This window comes from Salvelinus sp. IW2-2015, linkage group LG1 (assembly GCF_002910315.2).
Source record: "Salvelinus sp. IW2-2015 linkage group LG1, ASM291031v2, whole genome shotgun sequence".
NCBI lineage: Eukaryota > Metazoa > Chordata > Actinopteri > Salmoniformes > Salmonidae > Salvelinus > Salvelinus sp. IW2-2015.
In genome coordinates this window covers 23,555,316-23,569,355 of record NC_036838.1, presented here as the reverse complement: position 1 = coordinate 23,569,355, position 14,040 = coordinate 23,555,316, and the positions used below count along the sequence as shown (strand labels likewise).

The window sequence follows — 14,040 nt, the reverse complement described above, 5'->3', positions numbered from 1 at the left end:
TGTGTGTTTGTGTTGGTTAGGACCAGTTGTGGTGTTGTGTGGTGTGTTAGACCAGTTGTGTGTGTCAGTGTGTTGTTAGACCCAGTGTGTGTGTTAGACCAGTGTGTGTGTAGACCAGTGTGTGTGTTAGACCAGTGTGTGTGTTAGACCAGTGTGGTGTGTAGACCAAGTTGTGTGTGTGTGTGGAGTGTGTGTGTGTGTGGTAGTGTGTTTGTGTGTGTGTGTGTGTGTGTGTGTGTGTGTGGTGTGTGGTGTTGTGTGTGTGTGTGTTGTTGTGTGTGTGTTAGACCAGTGTGTGTGTTAGACCCAGTGTGTTGGTTAGACCAGTGTGTGTGTGTGTGTAGACCGTGTGTGGGTTGTGTGTGTGTTGTAGACCGTGTATGTTGTGACCGTGTGTGTGTGTGTGTGTGTTAGACATTGGTGTGTATGTGTGTTAGACCAGTTGTGTGTTGTGTGTAGACCAGTGTGGTGTGTGTGTGTTAGACCAGTTGTGTGTGTGTGTGTGTGTTAGACCAGTGTGTGTGTGTGTGTGTGTGTGTGTTAGACCAGTGTGTGGTGTGTGTGTGTGTGTGTGTGTTAGACCAGTGTGTGTGTGTGTGTTAGACACCAGTGTGTGTGTGTGTGTGTGTGTGTGTGTGTGTGTGTGTGTGTGTGTGTGTGTAGAAGTGTGTGTGTGTGTGTGTGTGTGTGTTAGAACTGTTGTGTGTGTTAGAACCAGTGTGTGTGTGTGTGTGTTAGAACAGTGGTGTGTGGTGTGTTAGAACAGTGTGTGTGTGTTGTGTTTCAGGACTTTGTGTGTGTGTTGTTAGACAGTTGTGTGTGTGTGTGTTTTAGACCATGTGTGTGTGTTGTTTAGAATTTGTGTGTGTGTTTTTAGACCAGTGTGTGTGTGTTAGACCAGTGTGGTTGTGTGTGTTAGACCAAGTGTGTGTGGTGTGTGTGTGTGTGTGTAGCCATGTGTTGTGTGTGTGTGTGTGTGTGTTAGACCAGTGTGTGTGTTGTTAACCAGTGTGTGTGTTGTTAGACCAGTGTGTGTGTGTGTGTGTGTGTGTTATGTCCAGTGTGTGTGTAATGTGGTGTGTGTGTGTGTGTGTGTGTGTGTTGTGTGTGTTAGACCAGTGTGTGTGTGTGTTAGACCAGTGTGTGTGTGTGTTTAGATCAGTGTGTGTGTGTGTTGTGTGTGTGTTAGACCGTGGTGTGTGTGTGTGTGTTAGACCAGTGTGTGGTGTGTGTGTTAGACCAGTGTGTGTGTGTTAGACCGGTGTGTGTGTGTGTGACACACACACACACACACACACTGGTCTAACACACACACACTGGTCTAACACACACTGGTCTAACACACACTGGTCTAACACACACACTGGTCTAACACACACTGGTCTAACACACACACTGGTCTAACACACACACTGGTCTAACACATACTGGTCTAAAAGCACTGGTAGAGCACTGCACTGGTAAATCAATTCATGCAACATGGAGCACTGGTAGTGTGTGTGCTATATGGTGCTGCAGATGCAGAGCTATCCACTGGTCGGGTGTGTTACCTGCTGGTGCATCCCATGCAGTGGTAGAGCAGTGTGTGTGTGTGTGTGTGTGTGTGTGTGTGTGTGTTACCTGGTGCTGCATTAGGTGCAATGGTAGTGCAGTGCGTTGGTGTGGTAGCTCGTCCTGACTGCCTTGCCTTCTCAGACACTCAAAGTTGAAGGAGGGCCTCCTGTGACCTGGACGAGTGATGGGCGGACAGGGCAGGAGGGTGAAACTAGTGAAACTAAACTACTCATGCAGGAAACAACGACTACATGCAACTGAAGGGCATCAACACACATTCACAAACAAAACACTGTCATGAAGGGCTTTTTAAAATTGGAGAAAACCAAGTCAGTTTAAAAAACTGTGTGTGAATAGCTGTCGAAGATTAGCTTCTATCTGACCTTAGTATCAGTTTATTTGTAGACAAGCTTCAGAAGCATGCTGGACAGAGAGAAGGGATGTTACCTTGGGGCGTGGCAGGAAGCATCCGTCTCTTAGGCGACCTCCTTCCGTCTTGGTAGAGGGGTTGCTCGTCGTCGTAACTGTTGGGGTGATGGTAGCCTCTCGGCGTCTCGTACTCCGTGTCACTGTTCTGGTACCTGTCCACGTGTTCCATATAGGACCTCCTGGAAGGATAGGGTGTTGGGAGGTGAACTAGCAGCTTGAATTCCATTTTAATATGCTCGGGGGCCGCATCTGGCTCGGTGGCCGCTAGTTTGAGACCCCCTGCTCTAGCAGAAAGGAACACATGGTGAGGTACGGTATATACAATATATAGGATACATTTATTTCTCTGAGGTTGTGAGGGTGGCGTGTCGGGTTACTTTACCTGTCTCCTGACAACATGCTGTCGTCCTCGTAGAACTCCTCCCCGCTGTAGTACTCTCCCGAGTACCTGTCATCCTCAAACTCCTCCCGCCGGATGGTGGGAAGGCGGGCGTCTCCCCGGTGGGACCTGGTGGGAGGGGGTGAGGGGTCAGGGTTCAGAGATCAGAKGGGGGTGGTGGGCAGTGGAGGCTGGTGTCACTTTAAAATCGGAGGACAGGCTCATTGGAATGGAATGAATAGAATGGTACCGTTTCCAGCCATTACTATGAGCGATCCTCCCTTTACCAGCCTCCACTGGTGAGGCTGGACTGCGGGAGTTGTGGGGGAACAGGGCCATGCACTGTCATGCAGACGCAAACCTCCTGCCTCCAGGGGGCAGCGATGCAACAGAACTAGCGTCCTCCTCATCCACCCACCACCACAGCCTCATCAAGACAACAGGGACAGTAGAAGCTGTAGTAGACCAGCGGACGATGCATACAGTACCAAAGAGCAGCACTCAACGTTCACTTAACACTTCTTTTTGTCGCTCAAAGGAAAACCACGGTTGCCTGTGATACGATTGTTTGAGAAGTCTTCAATCAGACGTATCAAAACTTACATCCCCTTATCATCGTCCCCCATCTCTGCCGTGGGATAGCTCACCCAAATTACAAAATGACCTATTGGTTTATTTACCCTGCAAGCAGTCTATGGACAAGGGAAAACAACAATCCATGTTCTGGTTTTGTCCGTACACTTAGAAAAAAAGGGTTCCAAAAGGGTTATTCAGCTGTCCCMATAGGAGAACCCTTTTAGGCTCCAGATAGAACTCTTTTTGGTTCCAGGTAGAACTCTTTTGGGTTCAATGTAGAACCCTCTGTGGAAAGGGTTCTACATAGAACCCAAAAGGGTTCTACCTGAAACCAAAAAAGGGTTATTCAAAGGGTTCTCCCATGGGGACAGCCGAAGAGCACATTTTGGTTCTAGATAGCACCTTTTTTTTCAAAGAGTGCTTGCAGGATAAGGAAAAGCAATATTTCATTTTGTAATTTGGGTGAACAATCCCTTTAATGAAAGACATTTCTGAGGGCCTTCTATAGAGCTCCTGGTCGTTGCTGGCCTCAGGAAGTAGTCAGGGTTTAAGGGGAGCAAGGTAAGTTTCCATTCATATCCATGTGGTTTGAGCACCCAAGWTCCTCCTTCAAGGCAAAAGCACTTCACTTCACCTCTCTTAGCAGTGCCCTCCTTCCTAGCAGACACATGCATACAGCAAGATTGGTCTAGGCGCTAGGTAGTGTGCTGGCCAATCAGKCCTTTCCCTTCTCTTCATTAAACATCAGACTACTAGGACAAGGGATWCTACTCCACAGATAGGTGGTGGTGCAGAAACAGGGAGATGGGATGACTGGCCAGCACTAATTTAGCAGGGATTAGGGTTGCAAAATTCCMAGTAATTTTCCCAAAACTCCCAGTTTTTCCGGAAATCCTGATTGGAGGATTCCCAGAATCCGGATTTCTGGAAAAYCTGGGAATTGTGGGAAAGTTACCGGAATTTTGCAACCCTAATAGGGATGCAGTTAGTCACTTACTGGCCCCATAAAACATAATTCAAATGAAAAGTCCCCCCTTGTTGTGGCGGACACATACTGCTCTAAACATACCTAGGAAAGTAACATACCTAACATAGGTCTCATAGTAGCGCCTTTTGTCCAAGAAAGCAGAGAGATGGTTGAGAGAAAGCATTTTGGTTAGGTAGGGAGAAAGAGAGGAGAGAACAGAGGGAAAAGGGACCCCATGAGTGGCATATATTTATCCTACAGTATATGAAGCATATACATGCATTCCTATWTATGTATAAGTGAAGAAAGAAGACAGAGGGGTGACGTTTGTACCAATGTTGGGGGGGGGCAGTTTCATTTCAATTACAGGCAGTTCAGGAAATCATTTCCTGAATTCCTAAGAATTGAAATGGACTTTCAAACCAACCCTGGGGTGCTCCAGAGAGATGTATTGACTGATTGTGGGATGGGTTACCTGAATAAATATGAAGTGTGCTGTTGGTCAGTTATATGGAATGAGGATGCTGATAAGCATGTGATTGGTCAGTTATATGGAATGAGGATGCTGATAAGCATGTGATTGGTCAGTTTAAGGGAGGGTCTGAGAGGGTATGTGCTATAGGTCAGCGACAAGGGGAATGTCTGATAAGGAGAGGCTAGGTCCTGCCTTTGGCAAATCTTTAATGATAGGTACACAGAATGGCCTTATGGCTAATGGTAGCTGCATGCTAACTCTCCATGCAAACTTATATCCCAGGTTTGTTATATTGTACAAAAACCCATAGTGTTGAYATCATCATACACATTGAGACAGCTGTATGACTACGAGGGACTACGAGAGTCACTCAGGTGAATTGACAAGGGACGGAAGAGTTTAAAGGTTAGACATTATAGCTTCTAAATAGTGTGGCATTTGAAGTTTACACGAAGCTTCAAGCCACAGACGTTTCCCCATTTTCTCTTACTCTAACTAATCAATCCCATTCAACAACACATGACGCGTCACCCATTTCATTTCTCGGCCAGAGAAAGAGATGGCTGATGGTCAGTGTGTGGTCACCTTTGTCCCTGCGGYGTGCCGCGAGGTGGCGGCTTGTCGAAGTCGGTGTAGTAGAGGCCACCGCGGTGTCCCGGGTAACCGTTGGCGGGGGGCGGAGTGTACTCATAGTAACGGTGGTGGTGTCCTCCTCCGTTGGGCAGACTGGACACGTTGGCGTTGTTCAGGTTGACGTTGGTGGACTTGGGCGACTTGCCGTACGAGGAGTTGTGGTGGTGGTGATTGGGGTGCGGGTGGGACATGACGTTGGCCCGGCAGAGACGCCCCACCGGCTGCTCCATGTGGGCATAGTGCGGAGGCGGCTGCACCTGCAGGGGCCGCTGGGTGGCGTTGGTCTGTTGCCCTGACGAGCGCCGGTGGTGGTCACCGTTCACATGGTTGATGTGGTTACCGAACAGGCCACCATTGCGCTGTGGAGGAACACTCAGGGTCAAACGGTCAGGGACTACTTTCTGTTCAACACAGAGGATGAATACACAACGCTAGTGATGTGCAAACYGGGTTGACTTGTTGTGGTTGGTGATTTGTTTTCCTTTCAGAAATCATCGTATGGGCAGAAAATAAATTMAAAAGCTGGTTCGTGATATATGCGCGATGAAGGCCCTGTAATTCCTTTTTCGGAACTGAAAAAAGAAAAACAGAAAGACTGCAAATGGTTTACTTCCTCTGAGAGGAACAGAGTACATAGTCCTGTCCCTACACCTACAGGTTTGATCCGTGCAACTTGTACGTCCAGTCCACCTTGGTGACTAATTGAGTTTATAGCTTTGTGATTTTGCTCGGTAAATGGAAAGTGCCATACAAATCAAATATAACATTATTACCACTGTGTGTATATCTGTGYGTGCCGTGTACAGTGCATCTACCTCCATTAAGGACATTGATGTGAGGCATAATACACTGCCATTACCATTATTCCAATATTCCATTTACCCAAACCAACACATTCCAGCAAGACAAAATACATATGCGTGCCATACACCCCCTCAGGCAGATAAATTGAATAAGTTACCCTATAAATCTCCTCGTCCTCCTCTGGAATAAAGTCTACTAGCTCCTCATCTTGCAGGTCACATGATATCGCTCGTCGAATTTCGGGCCCAATATCATGTAGCGTGCGAAGGCCAGCCTGTAACCATGACAATAGAGGGAGGGGCTAAGGGCTGGTAGGAAGGTTCTCGTTCAGGCAAAGAGGCTCTTCACACACACACACACACGCACACACACACACACACACACACGCACCACGCACACGCACACGCACACGCACACGCACACACACACACACACACACACACACACACACACACAGCTGCCCTTTGCTGGCTCTCACGCAAAACCTGACGTCTACAGACGCCCATACTGGACAGAGCTAGACAGACTGTGAGAGATGAGAACATTTATAAGAGACAAACAAATGTGCTCCCCCTGAATATGCCTTGTCGTTAGTGTGTCTCCTATGACATTATCCTGAGTGTGTGGTTAAGTGGGAAATGTCAGATACACCTTTGTCTACGTGGACTACTAAAGCTAGTTACAATAGGCACATACTATAGTTTACTTCCTACAGGACCCGTTTCAGTGAGGACAAAATATAGCTAGGAATATGAGGGWCATTAGATAGAGAGGACTACCTGAATGATAAAACCTCACGGCTCGAAGCGAACGRTGATGGAAACAGAAGTAAGCTGCTTTGAGTGTGACCTTCATGAGTTGATGGGTGAGATACATGTTAAAACGCTGGATGACGATATAACGAGTGGACGGAGACGACCTGTGCGTCCCAAATGGCACCCTATTCCCTACACCCTATACCCTATGGGCCCTGTTCAAACGTAGTGCACTATATAGTGAATAGGGAACCATTTGCGACGCAAGCCAGACATACACGCATTACATTGTCAACGGTAACACTGAGACGGAGACACACGCCTCTGCGAAAGAGACAGACATTGATAAACACGTCACACAGACAGGATCATCGTGCACACCAATAGTTCTGATCATGAATGACCTGCTGAGTCATGAATCACAACATTAGCACACTTGGTGGTATGCCACGCACTCAAAAAATGCATGCAGATTCTCACACACGTTTCGTCACACATATTTTCTCAACAGTCATGTTGACCCAATCGCTCACACACGCACGCGCGCGCGCTAGGGCTGTRAACGTCTTGGAATTTTGGGGTTACGTAATTGGCCAGGTTACCCGACGTAACCGTTGGGGTGGGGAGTCCCCTCTACTTTTCTGAACAATTCGCAGAACGTCACCAACGCCGCAGCGGTTATTCTCCGTGGCGATATGTTGTTCAAATTGGTTATAGAGGATGCAGTAATGAGAGAAAAATAGTACTGGAAAAATAATATTCGAAAATGTTAGAATATAGGCTACGCATCCTATAGGATGAATCGTGAAAGGAGCTTGGCTACAGTAGCCGACGTTCAATTCAGTTGCGCCCCATTTAATACGGGAGGAAACGCAAAACTGGCACCTGTCCTCATTCCTCGCACATTTACTGACCCTGCAACAAGACACAGTTTTTTCTCTATCTGATTGGGGCGATGAAGTCCAGACAGGCTAGGCCTATTTTAGGTAACTTTCCGAATGGCACACCCACCCACCTAAAAGGACCCATCAATCAAAGCCGCCTGCACTGCAGCGCGTCTTACTCAAGAAACATAAGCAAATCACATTTGTCCTTAATAAAAACCTTGCCGTAGATTCAAATCCTTTATGTAGGATATGAAAAAATAGTCTACATTATAGGATGATGCTAAATCAATGTAGCCAAACATGTAAATTGACGAGGAAAGTTTTAAGTAGGATATACACCGAGTGTACAAAACACTAAGAACAATGAACAGCATTATAACAGCAACTTATTCGGAGCAGTTTTTTAAAACTAATAGGCCGATGCCTATTTGCTTGCTGAATCGCATGCGAAAAGAAGCTAAAATCGATAAATAAATAATTAACGTGTTCTGACAGGACGATATTTCGCAATTGGTGTGAACGGCGTCATAAACAAGACATTTCCTTGTTTTTTAACTTCCTAATTATTCAGACAAAAATAACGGACTTGTTGAGAAATGGCCTTTACTGAAAATAGGCATTTTACAAGATTAAATCATGACAGGTGTGTTTGATTATTTTTAAAGAGATAGAGTCCAGACAGGCTACTTTAGGAATCTTTCTGAATGGACATATACTGTAGGCCTTTAGAGAGAATTAGTGAACTCACACCCCATGAAATTGACAATCACTCATTTATAAACAAATACAAGCAACATGTCCATAGCCTAGTTATCAGCTTTGATTAGCCTATAAATTAAGAAAAGATTCCATATCAAATTACACCATGCCAGGTTGGATTGGCGCATTGTCCAGTTGACAGAACATTAGCGCATTATAGGCCTCAGAGACAGAACAACCTTGTCGACCGCTGTTGAATAATTCACGAATAGTCAGACACATCCAACCTTTTTTGTAAAAGAAGACGTAGCCTATAAAGCTTCTAATCCCCCGGTCATTTAGTGGATTAGCTGGTTTAGCTGGTTGACCATCAAACGACAGCTGGTTGACCATCAAACGACAGCTGGTTGACCATCAAACGACAGCTGGTTGACCATCAAACGACAGTTGGAAAGAGATGTAGACAGTTTAATAGACAGACTAAGTTTGCAAAACAATTGCTTATAATCATTAGTAAACACTCCCGCTATTAGGTAAAGTTTATCTACATGAAAATAAAGTTAATCAAAGTTAAAATCTATAAAAAAAAAAAAAAATGAATGTAGGCCTATTAAAACGGTTTTGAAGTTTTATTTTCATGGCAGTCTTCATCCATAACCATCAGTTACATGGTTATTAAATTACCGTCGCAGCCCTAGCACACGTACATGCACAGTCCCACAGTCTCTCTCGCACACAGACAGACAGACAGACAGACAGACAGACAGACAGACAGACAGACAGACAGACAGACAGACCAACACACCAACACACCAACACACACCCCAATACTCACCTGTAGAGCGATGGCTGTGTTGTTCTGGGAGGCGTGCACCCCTACCAGGCCCTCCTCTTTACGTTTCTTGAATTTCCTAAAGTAGTCCTGTATCAGGAAGGTGGCATAGAACTTCCCCACGGTTACCTCATCATCTAGGTGAACAGACCACACAAACGCTTCCTGTGTCAGACAGCAGGTCCCTGCACAGCATCCTGGGAGATTGAGCCTGCCCATGTCCCTGCGCCAACTCCCTGACCATACCCCTCAAAAACCGGACCCTAACCAAAAGGATAACCTATAATAATCCTATGATGAGGCACTATATTCTTTAGATCACTATACTGTATTGGACTGTCATGCGCTATACTGCACCGGTAAATAAACTGGCACAGTGCCTTCAGGAAGTATTCTTCTAAAAGTTGGTTGTTGATCAGTGCTAGACAGCCATTTTAAAGTTTTGCCATAGATTTTCAAGCCAATTTAAGTCAAAACTGTAACTAGGCCACTTGGAAACAATCAATGTCATCTTGGTAAGCAACTCCAGTTTATATTTGGCCTTGTGTTTTAGGTTATTGTCCTGCTGAAATATGAATTTGTCTCCCAGTGCCTGTTGGAAAGCAGACTGAACCAGGTTTTCCTCTAGGATTTTGCCTGTGCTTAGCTCTATTCCATTTCTTTTTATCCTAAAAAAAATCCCTAGTTCTTGCCGATGACAAGGATACCCACAACATGATGCAGCCACCACCATGCTATGAAGAGTGGTACTTAGTGATGTGTTGTGTTGGATTTGCACCAAACATAACACTTTGTATTCAGGACATAAAGTTGATTGCTTTGCCACATTTTTGTAGTTTTACTTTAGTGCCTTTTTGCAAACAGGACGCATGTTTTGGAATATTTATGTTCTGTACAGGCTTCCTTCTTTTTACTCTGTCAATTAGGTTAGTATTGTGGAGCAACTCCAATGTTGTTGATCCATCCTGTTTTCTCCAATCACAGTCATTCAAATCTGTAACTGTTTTAAAGTCACCATTGGTCTCATGGTGAAATCTCTGAGTAGTTTCCTTCCTCTCCGGCAACTGAGTTAAGCAGGACACCTGTATCTTTGCAGTGATTGGGTCTATTGATACACCATCCAAAGTGTAATTAATAACTTCACCATGCTCAAAGGGATATTCAATGTCTGCTTTTTTTACCCATCTACCAATAGGTGCCCTTCTTTGCAAGGCATTGGAAAACCTCCCTGGTCTTTGTGGTTGAATCTGTATTGGAAATTCACTGCTCGACTGAAGGACCTTACAGATAATTGTATTTGCAGGGTACAGAGATGAGGTAGTCATTCAAAAATCATGTTGAACACTATTATTGCACACAGAGTCCATGCAAATTATTATGTGACTTGTTAAGCATTTTGACTCCTGAACTTATTTCAGCTTTTCATTTTTCCTTATTTTGTAAACATTTCTAAAAACATAATTGTGTCTGGGCCAGTGACACACCATCTAAATTGAATCCATGTTAAATTCAGGCTGTAACACAACAAAACGTGGAAAAAGTCAAGGTGTGAATACTTCCTGAAGGCATTGTATGTCATATTAGCTGTCATTCCACCAATTTGGTGCCTTTGTTTCACCTAATTTTAACATTCTGTCACAAAAAGCACACCCTTCTGGATGGTGTACATACCATACCTCAAGATGCATCACATGGATGGCCAATCCTCTCTGTAGGTCAAAGACCACAATCCCTCAATAATAACTCAATAATGTAATCGAGATCCTCAACTACGTCTTTCAGTCCTGGGGACATAGCTTGGAGAGAAGAGGCAACACAAGTTCCATGCCACCACCCTAAAACAGAACCGGTATACCTCACAGGTACACCTCAAATAGAACTAAACCCGAAACCGTAGCTGAACTATGGTTCGATACTAGTTCGGTTCTGGGCATCCCATAGAGATCCCATAATCCCTTTGAATTATAGGATCTCTATTGGGCCTCCTGGCCACTTTTGAACTATCACTTGTACCAATAATCTCCTGTCCAATCTAGGTAGGCAGCCAGAGGAGAGAGAGGCCACAGGCAGGGTCAGAGGTACAGGACTCTTACAGCCCATTGGTTCAAACCTCTAAGATCCTTTTAAAGACTGCAGGTTTAAATAGCACACATTTGTAGGGACTATTATGAGATTATGGCATGTCATTTAGACAGAGTTAACGCTCTAAGCTATTTTTTGTTGTTGTTGTAATTTTACCCAATTTTTACCCCAACTTCGTGATATCTAATTGGTGACTACGACCTTGTCTCATCGCAGCAACTTTCCAATGGGCTCTGGAGAGGCTAAGGTCCAAACACGAGTCCTCCGAAACATGACCCGCCAAGCCTACACTGCTTCTTAACACACTGCTCAATCAACCTGGAAGTCAGCCATGCCAATGCCTCGGAGGAAACACTGTTTGACTGACGACTGGAGTCAGCTTGCGGGCTCCTGGCCCGCCACAAGGAGCCGCTAGAGCACGACGAGCCAAGGAAAACCCCCGGCCAAACCTAACCTGCTTGGGCCAATTGAGGGCCTGCCCTACGGGGCTACAGGTCACATCTGGCTGTGACACAGCCTGGGATCGAACCCCAGGCTGTAGTGGCGCCTCAGCACTCGGCAGGCCTAAGCTGTTTTTTGTCATGTCGACCTATGAAACGGCTAAAAAAAGAGCCAGCCAGAGGAATGTAGTCAAGCAGTTGAGATCCACTCCAGCAGAGGGATTCGGGCTGTAAAGGAACCCAACCCAATACACAGTTCGACTCTACTGAGCACATGCAAGCAAGCAGAATTAGGCATACGCGCGAGTAGGCTAGCGCTGGTGTGGATTTGTGTGCGAGCACGTGGAGCAACGTGGAAAAGGGTGTAGACGGAAGATGTTTGCGAGTATATGAACGCGTGCATTTACAGTGCAGTATTGCGTGCGCGTGAGAGAGAATGATTCTGAAGAAGGGGTCACTTTTAAACAAGCATGTCGGGGACAGAGATCGGAGAGGAGAGGCAACACTAGTTCCATGCCACCACCCTAAAACAGAACTGCTTCAGAATATTCTGAAGTTCTTAACAGTCGTTTTTTTGGGGGGGGGGGGGTTTGATAGACACAGATATAAAGCGAAGGTACTGAAGCTGTTGGAAAAGCTCGAGCGGAGCGAGAGAGAGATACATAAGGAGAGCGAGAGAGAGAGAGAGGGAGAGAAAGAGAGTTTAGTAGGAGAGATACAGCATGCACTGAGAGACAGTCAGTGATCTACCACTATGAGGCCATGCAAGCCCAAAGCCTGGCGCACAGTCACAGTCACAGTAACAGCCACAGTCACAGGCACAGTCACAGTCAAAGTCACAGTCACCCTGGAATCTCCAGTGGTATCCAGAACAGGTGGAAGGAGTGGAGATAAACAATGCACACAGATCAAAAACACACTGCGGAGAACACGAGAGCAGAAAACAGCAGGACCAAGCTGGAATCATGAGTTCGAGAGTGTTTGTGAGGGTGAGCGAGCGTGTGTAGGCTATTTGTGTGTGAGAGAGGGACATTGTTGATATTCGAGAGTTCACACTTGTAGATGTATGCAAGTGGGAAGGTGGAACGTGTGTGTAATCTGTGATACTATGTGATGTTGCGCTGGAATGTGTGTATGTGTGTATTGCTACCAGGATCTCAGGTGTGTGTGTGTGAGTGTGTAATGCCGGGGATGTTATTTCTACTGAGATGTATTGCTGTAGCAGCCTAGGGGAGGGGAGGGGGAGTGATATAACTGACCACCAGCAGGGGGCACCACTTGATCCAGCAGTTTCATGCTGGTCCTCTTCCAGATCTTCTTGATTACGGCTCTCAGCTCCTCGTTGGCCTGCTCCAGATTACCTACAGCACGGGTAAACACCACACACGGCTTATCACTATCAACACAAACTAAACAACTGGTGCTGTTGTGGGGGGGGAGGGGGGTGTCTCCTACCGTCTGTTTTGATCTTCAGGGCGGTTCGCACTAACGCAAACAGCGTCGCATTGAACATGACGGTGCCGTCGCTGTTTAGAGGCATGTTCATGGCCACCAGTCTCTGAGAGGGAAAGAGGGTTACTATACGTACGCTGTGTATAGGGTTGAACACATGCCAGATCAATTAGAGGGAGAGGAAGAGATACAGAGACAAAGTGAGAGAGAGATAGCGGGGAGAGAAAGAGAGAGAGATAGCAGAGAAAGAGAAAGAGAGAGAGAGATGGCATAGAGAGAAAGAGAGAGAGATAGCAGAGAGAGAAAGAGAGAGAGATAGCAGAGAGAGAGAAAGAGAGAGAGAGAGATAGCAGAGAGAGAGAGAGAGAGAGAGAGAGATAGCAGAGAGACGGTTACCTTGCAGGCCACTCTATGAGGGCAGAGTTTGCCGAAGCCCAGTGGAGGCTGGATGCGTCGGAGCAGAGTGACCACGTCCAGATGTTTAATCCTGCCCCTGTGTCAGAGAGAGAGAGAGACAGAGACAGAGACAGAGACAGAGATAGAGACAGAGAGAGAGAGAGAGAGACAGAGACAGAGACAGAAGACAAAGAGACAGAGAGACTAGAGAGAAGGAGAGAGAGGAGAAAGAGTTAGAGAGGAGAGAGGAAGAGAGAGATGAAGAGTAGAGAGAGAGAGAGAGAGAGAGAGAGAGGAGAGAGATTACTACATTCCAGCGACAACTGAACAGGCAAGACAATTAATCCAAACATAATACAGTCAAATTATCCACTTAAGTACAACCGGGGATGTTAGTCTTGGTCCCTGGAGGGCCGAAACACTTCTGGTTTGTTGGTGTCTACCTGGTAGTTATTCACTCACTGGTGTCCCCAGGTCTGAAACCGAAGCGTTCGGAGAGGTGAAACAAGAAGCGTTCCGCCCCTCCGGACCGACTTGAACAGTCCCGAAATTAGACACACAACACACTTACTTGGCTCTTGGGGTGACTCAGACCAAGATTCCTCTGGAACTCGTCAATGTGGTTGAGGACCAGGATGGAACCTAATCTCGCGAGAAAATTTCTCTCTCAACAACAAACA

At 46.0% G+C, this 14,040-nt stretch overlaps 1 protein-coding gene across 1 annotated transcript in view; it reads right to left on the bottom strand.

Annotated features, from left to right (window-relative positions):
* The window catches only part of LOC111962116 (voltage-dependent L-type calcium channel subunit alpha-1D-like), a 128,642-nt gene that overhangs the window by 6,015 nt on the left and 108,587 nt on the right, over nucleotides 1-14,040 (bottom strand). Inside the window, exons 34-43 of the mRNA XM_070442331.1 lie at nucleotides 13,361-13,457; nucleotides 12,968-13,070; nucleotides 12,772-12,873; nucleotides 8,994-9,127; nucleotides 5,975-6,091; nucleotides 4,966-5,372; nucleotides 4,025-4,048; nucleotides 2,366-2,491; nucleotides 2,002-2,162; nucleotides 1,621-1,727 (exon numbers count right to left, since the gene is read on the bottom strand). Coding sequence (XP_070298432.1) covers nucleotides 1,621-1,727; nucleotides 2,002-2,162; nucleotides 2,366-2,491; nucleotides 4,025-4,048; nucleotides 4,966-5,372; nucleotides 5,975-6,091; nucleotides 8,994-9,127; nucleotides 12,772-12,873; nucleotides 12,968-13,070; nucleotides 13,361-13,457 — 1,378 coding nt within the window. The remainder of the gene's footprint in view (nucleotides 1-1,620; nucleotides 1,728-2,001; nucleotides 2,163-2,365; nucleotides 2,492-4,024; nucleotides 4,049-4,965; nucleotides 5,373-5,974; nucleotides 6,092-8,993; nucleotides 9,128-12,771; nucleotides 12,874-12,967; nucleotides 13,071-13,360; nucleotides 13,458-14,040) is intronic.